At 36.8% G+C, this 14,458-nt stretch overlaps 1 protein-coding gene across 1 annotated transcript in view; it reads right to left on the bottom strand.

Moving 5' to 3' along the window:
• The window catches only part of CNTNAP5 (contactin associated protein family member 5), a 393,202-nt gene that overhangs the window by 162,081 nt on the left and 216,663 nt on the right, over nucleotides 1-14,458 (bottom strand). The window contains exons 7-8 of the mRNA XM_075829064.1: nucleotides 14,208-14,351; nucleotides 8,537-8,801 (exon numbers count right to left, since the gene is read on the bottom strand). Of these exons, the coding sequence (XP_075685179.1) occupies nucleotides 8,537-8,801; nucleotides 14,208-14,351 (409 nt within the window). The remainder of the gene's footprint in view (nucleotides 1-8,536; nucleotides 8,802-14,207; nucleotides 14,352-14,458) is intronic.

Here is a 14,458-nt window from a genome sequence, read left to right as displayed (position 1 = left end):
GTAGTTATATTCTTGTATATAGGGGGCAGTATTATAGTAGTTATATTCTTGTATATAGGGGCAGTATTATAGTAGTTATATTCTTGTATATAGGGGGCAGTATTATAGTAGTTATATTCTTGTATATAGGGGCAGTATTATAGTAGTTATATTCTTGTATATATGGGCAGTATTATAGTAGTTATATTCTTGTATATAGGGGCAGTATTATAGTAGTTATATTCTTGTATATAGGGGGCAGTATTATAGTAGTTATATTCTTGTATATAGGGGCAGTATTATAGTAGTTATATTCTTGTATATATGGGCAGTATTATAGTAGTTATATTCTTGTATATAGGGAGCAGTACTATAGTAGTTATATTCTTGTATATAGGGGGCCGTATTATGGTAGTTATATTCTTGTATATAGGGGGCAGTATTATAGTAGCTATATTCTTGTATATATGGGCAGTATTATAGTAGTTATATTCTTGTATATAGGGGCAGTATTATAGTAGTTATATTCTTGTATATAGGGGGCAGTATTATAGTAGTTATATTCTTGTATATAGGGGCAGTATTATAGTAGTTATATTCTTGTATATATGGGCAGTATTATAGTAGTTATATTCTTGTATATAGGGGCAGTATTATAGTAGTTATATTCTTGTATATAGGGGGCAGTATTATAGTAGTTATATTCTTGTATATAGGGGCAGTATTATAGTAGTTATATTCTTGTATATATGGGCAGTATTATAGTAGTTATATTCTTGTATATAGGGAGCAGTACTATAGTAGTTATATTCTTGTATATAGGGGGCCGTATTATGGTAGTTATATTCTTGTATATAGGGAGCAGTACTATAGTAGTTATATTCTTGTATATAGGGGGCCGTATTATGGTAGTTATATTCTTGTATATAGGGGGTAGTATTATAGTAGCTATATTCTTATATATAGAGGACAGTATTATAGTAGTTATATTCTTGTATATAGGAGCAGTATTATAGTAGTTATAGTCTTGTATATAGGGGCAGTATTATAGTAGTTATATTCTTGTATATAAGAGGCAGTATTATAGTAGTTATATTCTTGTATATAGGGGGCAGTATTATAGTAGTTATATTCTTGTATATAGGGGGCAGTATTATAGTAGTTATATTCTTGTATATAGGGGCAGTATTATAGTAGTTATATTCTTGTATATAGGAGCAGTATTAAGGTAGTTATATTTTCGTATATAGGGGCAGTATTATAGTAGTTATATTCTTGTATATAGGGGGCAGTATTATAGTAATTATATTCTTGTATATAGGAGGCAGTATTATAGTAATTATATTCTTGTATATATGAGCAGTATTATAGTAGTTCTATTCTTGTATATAGGGGCAGTATTATAGTAGTTCTATTCTTGTATATAGGGGCAGTATTATAGTAGTTCTATTCTTGTATATAGGGGGCAGTATTATAGTCATTATATTCTTGTATATAGGGGGCAGTATTATAGTCATTATATTCTTGTATATAGGAGCAGTATTATAGTAGTTATATTCTTGTATATAGGGGACAGTATTATAGTAGTTATATTCTTGTATATAGGGGCAGTATTATAGTAGTTATATTCTTGTATATGGGGGCAGTATTGTAGTAGCTATATACTTGGATATAGGAGCAGTATTATAGCAGTTATATTCTTGTATATAGGAACAGTATTATAGTAGTTATATTCTTGTATATAGGAGGCAGTATTATAGTAGTTATATTCTTGTCTATAGGGGCAGTATTATAGTAGTTATATTCTTATATATAGGGGCAGTATTATAGTAGTTATATTCTTGTATATAGGGGCAGTGTTATAGTCTTGTATATAGGGGCAGTGTTATAGTAGTTATATTCTTGTATTTACGGGGCAGTATTATAGTAGTTATATTCTTGTATATAGGGGGCAGTATTATAGTAGTTATATTCTTGTTTATAGGGGTCAGTATTATAGTAGTTATATTCTTATATATAGGAGCAGTATTATAGTAGTAATATTCTTGTATATAGAGGGCAGTATTATAGTAGTTATATTCTTATATATATAGGAGCAGTATTATAGTAGTTATATTCTTGTATATAGGGGGCAGTATTATAGTAGTTATATTCTTGTATATAGGAGCAGTATTATAGTAGTTATATTCTTGTATATAGGGGGCAGTATTATAGTAGTTATATTCTTGTATATAGGGGGCAGTATTATAGTCGTTATATTCTTGAGTATAGGGGCAGTATTATAGTAGTTATATTCCTGTATATAGGAGCAGTATTATAGTAGTTATATTCCTGTATATAGGGGGCAGTATTATTGTAGTTATATTCTTGTATATAAGAGCAGTGTTATAGTTGTTATATTCTTGTATATAGGGGGCAGTATTATAGTAGTTATATTCTTGTATATAGGAGCAGTATTATAGTAGTTATATTCTTGTATATAGGGGCAGTATTATGGTAGTTATATTTTCGTATATAGGGGCAGTATTATAGTAGTTATATTCTTGTATATAGGAGCAGTATTATAGTCATTATATTCTTGTATATAGGGGCAGTATTATAGTCATTATATTCTTGTATATAGGAGCAGTATTATAGTTATTATATTCTTGTATATAGGGGCAGTATTATAGTAGTTATATTCTTGTATATAGGGGCAGTATTGTAGTAGCTATATACTTGGATATAGGAGCAGTATTATAGTAGTTATATTCTTGTATATAGGGGGCAGTATTATAGTAGTTATAATCTTGTATATAGGAGCAGTATTATAGTAGTTATATTCTTGTATATAGGGGCAGTATTATAGTAGTTATATTCTTGTATATAGGAGCAGTATTATAGTAGTTATATTCTTGTATATAGGGGCATTATTATAGTAGTTATATTCTTGTATATAGGAGGCAGTATTATAGTAGTTATATTCTTGTATATAGGAGCAGTATTATAGTAGTTATATTCTTGTATATAGGGGCAGTATTATAGTAGTTATATTCTTGTATATAGGAGGCAGTATTATAGTAGTTATATTCTTGTATATAGGAGCAGTATTATAGTAGTTATATTCTTGTATATAGGAGCAGTATTATAGTAGTTATATTCTTGTATATAGGGGACATTATTATAGTAGTTATATTCTTGTATATAGAGGGCAGTATTATAGTAGTTATATTCTTGTATATAGGGGGCAGTATTATAGTAGTTATATTCTTGTATATAGTAGGCAGTATTATAGTAGTTATATTCTTGTATATAGTGGGCAGTATTGTTGTAGTTATATTCTTGTATATAGTGGGCAGTATTGTAGTAGTTATATTCTTGTATATAGGGGGCAGTATTATAGTAGTTATATTCTTGTATATAGGGGACAGTATTACAGTAGTTATATTCTTGTATATAGGAGGCAGTATTATAGTAGTTATATTCTTGTATATAGGGGGCAGTATTATAGTAGTTATATTCTTGTATATAGTGGGCAGTATTGTAGTAGTTATATTCTTGTATATAGGGGGCAGTATTATAGTAGTTATATTCTTGTATATAGGAGGCAGTATTATAGTAGATATATTCTTGTATATAGGGGGCAGTATTATAGTAGTTATATTCTTGTATATAGGGGCAGTATTATAGTAGTTATATTCTTGTATATAGGGGACAGTATTATAGTAGTTATATTCTTGTATATAGGGGACAGTATTATAGTAGTTATATTCTTGTATATAGGGGGCAGTATTATAGTAGTTATATTCTTGTATATAGGAGCAGTATTATAGTAGTTATATTCTTGTATATAGGGAGCAGTATTATAGTAGTTATATTCTTGTATATAGGGGGCAGTATTATAGTAGTTATATTCTTGTATATAGGAGCAGTATTATAGTAGTTATATTCTTGTATACAGGGGGGCAGTATTATAGTAGTTATATTCTTGTATATAGGGGGCAGTATTATAGTAGTTATAGTCTTGTACATAGGAGCAGTATTATAGTAGTTATATTCTTGTATTTACGGGGCAGTATTTTAGTAGTTATATTCTTGTATTTACGGGGCAGTATTATAGTAGTTTCTTTCTTGAACATACGGGGGCAGTAATAATGTGGTTATTGTAGTAAACATGTTTTGCATAGGTCGTTAGGTCAATGGCTGAAAGGTTTTTAATAATGAGAACCGCTTTTATGAGACATTATTTGGTTTAGCTCTGTTGTCACTTCTAACTACTCATACACGGTAAATTACTCATAAGGGGTCGAAACTCAGCACATGGGAAAGGTTCTCCCAGAATTAGCAATATATGAAATTTGTGTTTCATCTTGAGACAAAATGTAAAGTAAAAATTAAATTAAAATACATTGCGAAAGGATTGCAAAAGCAAAATAAAACTTCATGGTAAGCCTAAGAAAATGATGATGTGTATTATTTCATGTATTCCTACTTTTACATATAACTGTGTATGATCATTGTTATTTTTTGAGGAACATAAAGTCTGTGGGAATTGCTTATAAGGGGGCGGAGAGAAGAATAATTTGATCTGATCTGGAATTTCAATTTCTTCAATATTTTTTAATATCTCCTATTCTATTCTGTAGCTTTCCAGAGTTTAAGCTTTTTATAGGCTGATTATGTTCTTCATGGGCTCGGCTCCAGGGATATGTTATTACATTTAACTTAATGTGTCTCAATATTATTGAATGTGTTACGATCATTCAGTCAACATATTTTAAGGACGCACAAGAATGCTAGAAGGAAATGTGTGTGCTTTTTAGTTTTAAATCTGGTTTATCAAGTGACTTTACAATTTCTGAAATTGCATAAAATTTTTATGTCATTATCTACTTTAAAGAATATATGCACTTTTGCAAAAAAAAGAAAAACTACAATTCAAAATAAAAAATGGCAAAAAGTCTTAAAACAAATTCCCTATTGTTTTGTGTATACAGCTCCTATTCAAACCTATGTGTCTCCACAAATAACCGACTACAAATAGACCCTTTGCAGTCTGACCCTGCAGTTATGTGTTACTCCGCTCCTTCTGCCTACTCTTCTACTATCTGTAGGTTTTAAGAAGAGGATGCAAAGTGAGTAGGGTCATATATGACTGCAAGATCAGACTACACTAAGCTTGTGTGTAGTCTGTCACCATGGAGACTAATTGATCTGCACAAAAGCTGTATACACAAAAGTTAGGATATTTCGTAATTCATTTCTATTTGCAATATTGCTTCACTTTTTATTTTAGATGCCTAAAAGCAATAGAAAAATGTTTGCAAAAGTGTTCCCACCCTTTTAAGTCATGTAAATTCATAATTTTTTTTTATCTATCCTTTTCATATTGCACATCTATTTTTAAAGGCATTGGAAGCAATTCATAAAAACCTAGTGCAACGGAAAATAGTGGAGGCATTACCCACGTCACCCAATCATTTTTTTATTTCAATTTAAAACCTGCAATTTTTATAGCAGCAATTTCACTGGTTGTTGCACTGTTATCTGCACGTTGTGCACTAGATTGGAGAAATAGCCGCCCTTCTTGCTGGCGTGCATATCAGAACTCTGCTCATTGGAGCTCATTTTTTCTGAGATCCTGAGTTTCCGCTGGTCGATTAAGTTGGATTCAATAACTTAAAAAACTTCCTATGTATTTACCCCAATGAGTTGTATACCTATAGAATTTAGATAGTAAGCTCCATAGCGGCACTGAATGCTCTTTCTATACATCAAGAGTAGTACACAGCTAAGAAGAACACATTTTGGCTGTTTTATTCCACCACACCTCTCCCCCAGGTCTTCAGTACTTGGTATTTCTATGACCTTTGGGCTGATTCTATGCTCCCTTGTTTCGAAAAGTTGTATTGCCTTTGAAGAGAGGAGTCTTTTCCTACTTCTTATCCCAGTAAAATAGATAGGGACCAGACTCTCCAGGGTTATGACTGCAGTCTCTGTCTCACGGGCTGTCGCTATTGTCACCTATGGTACGTACGCCCTTGTACACAACAATGGACAATGGGATAGACCACAATAACACACCATGTGTACTATCCCCCAAACCTGGATCTGATATTGAAAAATGTACAATGATTGGCATAAACAGTATATAATCCAACAGCAACACACTACAAGTAAGGCTCTGTTCACATCTGCATTCCGTCTGAGCTTTCTGTCAGAACGGGACCCTGAACAGACACAAACTGACACAAACGGAAATCAGAGGTTTCCGTTTCCATCACCATTGATTTCAATGGTGACGTTTCCGGTGCCCATGGTTTCCGTTTGTCTCTGTTGTGCACCGGATCCGTCATTTTGCCAGAAGCAATAGCGTAGTCGACTGCTAACAGGAAACCAGAACTGTGAATACAGCTCTTGAGGTGACTGGTGTAATGACGGGGTAGGGAGACAAACAGGTGAGCCCTAATCTACCCGCCACTCAGTCCCTGCCTACTTGCAACTGCCCGTCCTAGGCGACGGGGTACAACTGGGCGACGGTCCCTACGCTCAATAAGTGCACGACAGACAAACAGACAAGGGTACACAGAAGCTAAGGGAAATGGGGCAGTTGCCCAAGGCAACACAGTGAGCAACAAGAGTAGTGAACGAGCCGAGTCAAACCAGGAGTGTACGAGGTACCAAACGCAGAGCAGGAGAGTAGTCAGTAAAGCCAGGGTCAAAAATGAAGCAAGGTCAATAATCATAGCAGGAGCAGCAGAGCCAGGAAACAGAAAAGAATCACAGGCAAAGGAAGAGCAGGAAAGGCAGGTATAAATAGACAGAGGGCGGGAGCTAGCTCCATCTGGCCAGGCTGTGATAGGCTCTCCCACTCCTCAGCCTCCCAGGTGCAGACTGATTACCCACGGGCGTCGACACAGAAGCTGTGTCTGGCAGAACCTTTACAACTGGCGCATACAACAAGATGCCGGGAGAAAGACCTGTACAAAGTCCGAAATGGAGAGTTCTACAGGCTTTGACTATCACGATGTTTTAAGACACAAGATAATTACTATAATGGTACTATACACGTCTTAAACTACATCAAATTTTCTTTGAGTTCCATGTGCTGGAGATGTAATTGTGAGGCTGAATCTTTGTATCATATCTGGTGGGAATTCTCCAAAATAGTCTATTCTAGGTAACAGTATGTGGTGAAATATCAAAAATTAGCCACGTGAACACACCGGTTTCGCCCAAGTTATGCCTATTGGGTCTGACTACAGAGGTAAAGTGTCCATCATATGTAAGAAAATTAAAAGGAAGCTAAATTGCAGCTACTAGGCTATTAATTTATCTCTATTGGAAACAGAGAGATCCCCGGAACTTGACACATTGGATTACCAAATGCCGTTATACATTCATATTATAACAAATAGCCCACTGGGAAACATGCACCCATTCTAAGTTTGCCAAAATTGTCGAGCCCCAGAGACCTTATAAAAACTTAATTGAAGTCTAGGGATCCAGCCTTTTACTTTTGACTGCAGGTATGCTGGTTGTAAGCAGGTGAAACATATGCACGTCTACTACAGATGTAGCCATCTTTATCTTGACTCTGACAACTTGCTACAGCGAGATATCACACAACAAATGCCATTGAAAAAGTCAAGTCAAAGTTTCTTGCCATTGTGTATTTAATGCGTTAAAAGTCAAGATAAAGATGACTACATCTGTATATATATCTCCACGGATGCCAATTATGTATTACTAACACTTTGTTACTCTGGATTCAGTTGGGATGGAGTTGATACACAAATTGGATTATTTTGCTTCAAACAATAATTATTTCCAAGAATAGAAATGGGTCCGGCACACGATGCAGTTAAAATTCAAATAAACTAAAATCCCGGGTGAAGAAGGCTTACCCTATAAGTAAGAACCAACAGGTTCGAAACGCATAAGCCTTCGTCACCCGGGATTTTATTTTATTTTGTCTTAAATGTGTTACCAATAAAGCAGAATTTAAATATAGCTGCATCGTGTGCCGGACCCATTTCTATTCTTATGGATACCCACCTACCTCCGATGTAAATCTTTTGTCCGCTAGCACCGATCAACACAGGACGTGGCAGCCAGAATTCACTGTGGTGTGCGGACCTAATTTTTTATTTCTTGTTCAATAATTAGTTATGCCATTTAAGATATAATTTCTATTATCCATTTACCCTCAAACTCTCATCCCCTCCCCCATCCCCATCCTCTCCACCCACACAGTTCCTATAGATCTTACAGTTTATTCTTTAAAATTTAAACTTTTAACCATCATTATTATGTTGCGCGTTTCACAGACATTGTTACAGATGAATGCTATTAATGACGTGTCTCATATTTTGATTTTGTAGGACAATTCATCAACGCTCTTCTGTTTTCGTTCTCGGAAGTTTACATTCAATAGCCAAATTTTAAGGTGGTCTTTAATGCCTGCATTAAGTCCAGCCCAAGGGGACTACACACAAGCCTCCAGGAGTGAGATATCCTCCACAACTGATAATCCATAGGTACAACAGGCACAACAATCAGGCTTGGAAGACAATACCTGTGCTTATGGGCTGGATATTCGCTATCTCCTTCTGAATCATTAAGAGTAATTTTCCAGAAAACAGCTGAAGTATGAGAACCCCAGAATCTCCGGAGAGTTTAGTAGAGAGCAGAAGACCATCGCTATTCCATGTGCGGAACTGGAAACTCACGGAGAGGTCGTCCATGTATTTTGTGCCCGGTAATAACAGGTAACTTGTGCTGGAGCTTATGAAGGTCACAGGAACAACATGGGGCTCCGAGCAGGAAAATGTGATATTCCCCTAGGAATAAAAAAAGAAAAAGGAAAACTTCATGAGAAATAATGCAAAATGATTTGCACCTGTTAATGGATCGACTGAATTTAATTGACTTATTGTGTTCACTCAGGTTACAGAATGCGGTAAAGGGACTCACGAGAGTTGAATCCTTTCTGCACATACGTTTTACTTTTACTTAAAAATCCCTCGTTGGTTTGTTAGACGTGCGATCAAGGAGCACAAGTAGGTCAAGGGATCGCAAAACCAGGGAACGCATGCAGAATTTTTGAAAAATTCACAAATAGCTCCTGCCGAATAGAATAAATTCATGTGATCAGGTCATTCAATGCTCCCATGTAATGTTGTAGTGTGTAATTATCGGAGCGTCTTTATAGAAGAGGTTCCCCTAAAATAAAATATGTTCCTCTAAAATAAAAATTCTCAGAACTTCTCTGTTGAATCAAATTGTACAAAAATATTTTTTGCAGTTAGTTAGGCTCCATGCACGCGTCCGTATTTTTTATCTGTAATTACGGAGCCATTCATTTCTATGGGCTACGGACACCTTTCCATATTTTTACGGATGGGTTTCTGTGCCGTAGAGATGATAGAACATGTCCTTATTTTGTCTGTATTTACGGCATGGACTCCCCATAGAAATCTATGGGCGCTTCTGTAATTACGGAAGCGTTGCTTGGCGACGCCAGGTTTGCAGATGTTGCATATAATTTGCGGTTTTCGTCTTCTTTTTGCGGATCTGTAAATACGGATGCATTGTCGATGCACTACGGACCCTATTTACGGACACTGTTCCGTGTATGCGGATGATTTACGGATGACTATAAATGACTACGGATCCGTATTTACGGACAGTATTTACAGATGGAAGAAATTTACGGTCGTGTGCATGGGGCCTTAAATAGCAACAATTGCAGCTCATAAACTTCGGCCTCATGCACACGACTGTATTTTCATTTATACTGTCCGTAAATTCGGATCCGTAGTCATCCGTAAGTGTTCCGTATATACAGATCTTTAAAAAAACAGGGAGGCTGCAAATGATGTCATCAACAAGTTGCATAGCAAGGTTTCCGTAAATACGGACGGTTTACGTATGCACATCAGTAGCCGTCCGTATTTATGGAAGTGCCCATTTGCTTATATGGGAGCGTCCGAGTCCATTTTTTCAGCACGGACACCCATTAGTAAAAATAGTCCGTGGCCAATAGAAATGAATTGGTTCGTATATGGACTACGGATGAAATATGGAGGAATTACGGATGAAATTTACGGTCATGTGCATGGGGCCTTCGGAATTATATTTCCAGCTCGTGCATGGTGGTATCTCCTGGTGTGAACTCTCCCATTGCCACTTTACCAGCCACAGGTAATTGATGCACAGGAGCACTATGCACATTGAGTGGGTCTCATAAATTAGGACTTTTCTCTAGAATTGAACCTCGGTTGGATGAGCCATTACCATTTTGCAGTTGTATTGTATCTTTGTGCTATTGTGGCTCTGGTGGACCGTTATCCAGGCTGTTTTTTGATTGTTTTTTTATTATATTTTTTGTATATTTGTTGGGGGTGTATTACTATGTCTACTTTACATGGAATACTAAAGATACATTTTTCTAGACAAATTGTTCTGTCTGGTATTCGTATTTTGAGTTGGGACATCTTAGGTTTTATTTATCAATATTTTTTGTCTTTTTCCATTGATATATAAGCGATGTTCAGGAAATATATAGGTGTTTAACAAAGGGGCTACAGAGATGGAAAAATACATTTATTGTTTATTCAGCATTCAACCTTCGGACCGTTGTAAAAATTGGAGCCCATACAGGGATACATGGAGTCCTATGTCTCTGTGCTATGGATTTGGAAGGGTTTGAATGTGCTGCCATATAGAGTCTAGGCATGGCGCGCCTTTCTACGGTATTCTCCGCTAGAAGCAATGCTTAAAGTGGAAAATACCGCCTTAATATTGGGTCTAATGTAGCATGATATAATCTTTGTTTGTGTAAAATTCTGCGCAACTCTGAAAAAAAAAGCAACTTAGTTTGCTTATGTTTGAAATCGGAGACATATCGAGGATCCAGCATGTCCCCATAGACTTCTATAGGTGCCGTATTACAGCAGATTGAAGCTTATAAGGAGCAGTAACAGGGTAATATTGGGTAGTATTCTCCAGTTAATCCTTTTGACAGTAGAGGACAACTCAAGGACAAATATTCCTCTGTGGCTGCTTGACTTTAGGGAAATAGTTCAAACTTGTATCTGGTGTTTTTTATGTTTTTGTCTTAATCCTATAGACTGAATCTAGAAGCTGATGTACAATAGATGTGGAGCTACAGATCCAAGTACTAAAGGTCATGAAAACCAAGCAATAAATGCAGTACAATGTCCTCGCTGCGGCAGATCCAGGTAAAACGCACCGGCTTCCTATTACAGGAAAGAAATAATTCCCGGCAGCTGAAAGCGAATACAGTATGGCATCCTATCACTACGTGGCACAGAAATGTGTCTGTGTTCGGTAGGACGGCAGCCAATCTAAGAAACAGTAGGAGATCAGGCAATCTTTACAGTTAATCGAAAAGTGGAGAAGTTCGCTGCTTCAAAGTTTTAAGTTGTGTCACTTTCAATTACAACTTCCGGAAAAAAAAAAAAAAAAAAAAGAATAGCTTGGAAAGTTGGCATGACTTGTGGGCACTGAGCACGGCACTTGGGGGCTCAGAAGATGTGCCAACGCTGAAACGCGATTAAAGGAGGCAGAGGAATGAAACGGAGACGTCTTCAGATGTTTTTCCCCCCAGTATTCACAATCACAGACAGATGTGCGGAATTCGCTTGTGAATAATTCAGGGATCTGTAGGAAGGAGCCGACTCTGGAAATGATTGTTCTTTATGGCGCTTATTGCATTCTCAAGGTGGAGGGAGAATGTTTTTATTATTTCTATCCTCACAAAACTGGAGCTGGGATGTTTCTCATTCAACCATGAAAACAAGGGACTGGAGCGCGAGCGCCGTGTTTGCCCACTTTGTTCTGAATGTAGGAGGCATAAAACTGGCAAACAAATAGAAGAAACATTAAAGAGAAGCTGATTGTCTGAGCTCTCGCCAAAAATGGTCCTGCTCAACATGCCATCTGATATTTGGAAAAATCCCCTTAAAGGGAACCTGTCACATTGAACAAGCTATCCAATCTGCAGGCAGCATAGTACAGAGCAGGAGAAGCGGAGCAGATTGATATATAACTTTGGGGGGAAAAATTCAGCATAACTTGTAAAGTTTTGATTTAACTCTCTGCCTATTCTGGGCTTAGGAGTCCAGTGGGCGGTCCTACTCAGTGATTGACAGCCTTCCCTGTGGGAGTGTAAATACTGACATGTCACCGTAGAAGACCGCCCACTGGACTCAACCCCAGAATGAGCAGGGACTTAACCCTTTCCCATCGCTAATCTGCCTATTTACGTCGGGAAAGGGTTATTTAAAAATGGCGCCCACTCAGAAGCAGAGCGCACATCATAGCCGCCGAGTCTGTGTTGTGTTACACAACAGGGACCCAGCGGCATTGCTTGCAATCAGAGACACCTCTGATCGCAAGCATTTAACCCCTCAGATGCCGTGGTCAGATGTGACCAATGGCATCTGTGGGTTTTTTTTTACATTCACTTTCTATTTGGGGCCAGTCACCGGCTCCCGCTCGATGAGATCGAGGGAGCCGGTGTGTTCCTATAGCAGACGGAGCCTTGTGAATGCTCCCAGGCCTGCTATAGGAATATTTCTATCGAGCTCTGCCTGTGGCAGGTTTCAATAGCAATCAATGCACTGATTTTGACATAGACTGCAATATTATGATATTGCAGTCTATGGCATAAGCAATGTAATGATCGTAAGTTCAAGCCCCCTAGGGAGGGGGTCTAAAAAAAAGTAATAAAATAATGTAAAAAAAAGTTTTTCTAAATATATAAAAATTCAAATGAGCCCGCTTTCCCTATTTCACATAGAAGAATAAATAAACCAAAATAAACATAAACACATTAGGTATCTCCGCATTCCCAAAAATGCCTGAACTATACAAATATTTATCCAATACGATGAACGCCGTAGTGGGAAAAATGATCAAAATGGCCGAATCGAAGGTTTTTTTTGCCACTTCAACTCCCCCCAAACATTTTTGTAAAAAGTGATCGAAATGCCAAACATTCCCTAAAATGGTATCAATAAAAATGAATCTTTCCCTATACAAAAAGACGCCTTACACAGCTCAGTACACAGAAATATAAAAAAAAGTTACGGGGGTCACAATATGGTGATGAAAATAATTTTATTTTATTTTTTTCAAACATTTAAATTTTTTTAAAGGTACTAAAACATAACAAAAACTATATAAATGTGGTATTACCGTGATCGTACTGACCCAAAGAATAAAGGTAATGTGTCATTTTCACCGTACAGTAAGCACCATAAAAACGAAACACATACGAAAAAGGCGCAACTGCTGTTTTTTCCCCAATTCCACCCAATTCTGAATTTTTTTCCACCTTTCCACTACATCAGACATAATATTAAATAGTACCATCAGAAAGCACATTTTGTCCCCTAAAAATTAAGCCCTCAGATGTCTGTGTCAATGAAACCAAAAAAAGTTATGACTTTTTGAAGGCGGGGAGAAAAAACAAAAGCATAAAAACGGAAATTATTCTGGTCCTGAAAGGGTTAAATCAATAAAGTTATACTGAATATTTTCCGACAAAACTTTATATCAATCTGCTCAGCTCCTCCTGCTCTATAACGCTCTGCCCGTAGATTGTAGAGCATGGTCAACGATTCCTTTAAGGCTGGTTTCACACATAGCATTTTGCAGCGGTTTTGGTGGCGTATATATTGTGCCATTTTCTTTGAACATATTTTTATTTTTTACTTTAAAGTCTATAGTATGTTTAGGTGTAAATTAGAAATTCCTGTGAATGCATCAATGTTTTTAATAAATGTTTTTACGAGAAACTGACTCTTTCCAGCAGCCCGTAGTTTCCCTTCCCCTGCCCGCAGGCTCTCTGGAAGTGTTCACAACCTCCTGAGTCTCCGTAAAATGCTCTGGTATGATCAGCAAATAATCAACAGGAATTGAGGGGAGGAGGGGGATGCAGCTGCAGTATCTCTTCCTGAAGTGTGTGTATGGGAGTATATGAGTGGTAAGGGGTCATGCAGCAGGAGGCATTTGATCCCATCAGGAAGACCCCACTCAGCAGCTATGAAGAGAGCAATTTCAATTTACAGAAACCAGCAGAGGTAAGAGAAAAAAAATAAAATGTTCCTATAAAAATGATGATACATATTGAGGAGACCGGCTGTTAAAAGACTGGCCCTTTAAAAGGTGAACGGTACAAAGGAAGTCAAGTAATTACACAGTGAAATGTTTCTTACCACAATGTAGATCTGAGGTTTGCGTCTCTTGGCCAAATCAATAATATTTACTCCATTATAATAAAGGTTTTCAACGCAGCCATGAAAATTCCTCTTCAGAAATGTTCCGGGTTTTCCTGGTACTGGAATCCCTCCAAAGCTGAACTTTGGGAAATAAGAAAATCAAACCTTGGCTCAGTTTTCTTTTTATATAACAACCAAAAAACAAGAAAAAAGAACTAAAACCTGAAGATTATACAACAAAGACCGGA

This window comes from Rhinoderma darwinii, chromosome 6, assembly GCF_050947455.1.
Source record: "Rhinoderma darwinii isolate aRhiDar2 chromosome 6, aRhiDar2.hap1, whole genome shotgun sequence".
NCBI classification, from domain to species: Eukaryota; Metazoa; Chordata; class Amphibia; order Anura; family Rhinodermatidae; genus Rhinoderma; species Rhinoderma darwinii.
Note: the sequence above shows the minus strand (reverse complement) of the source record. Positions and strands in the feature narration are given on the sequence as shown.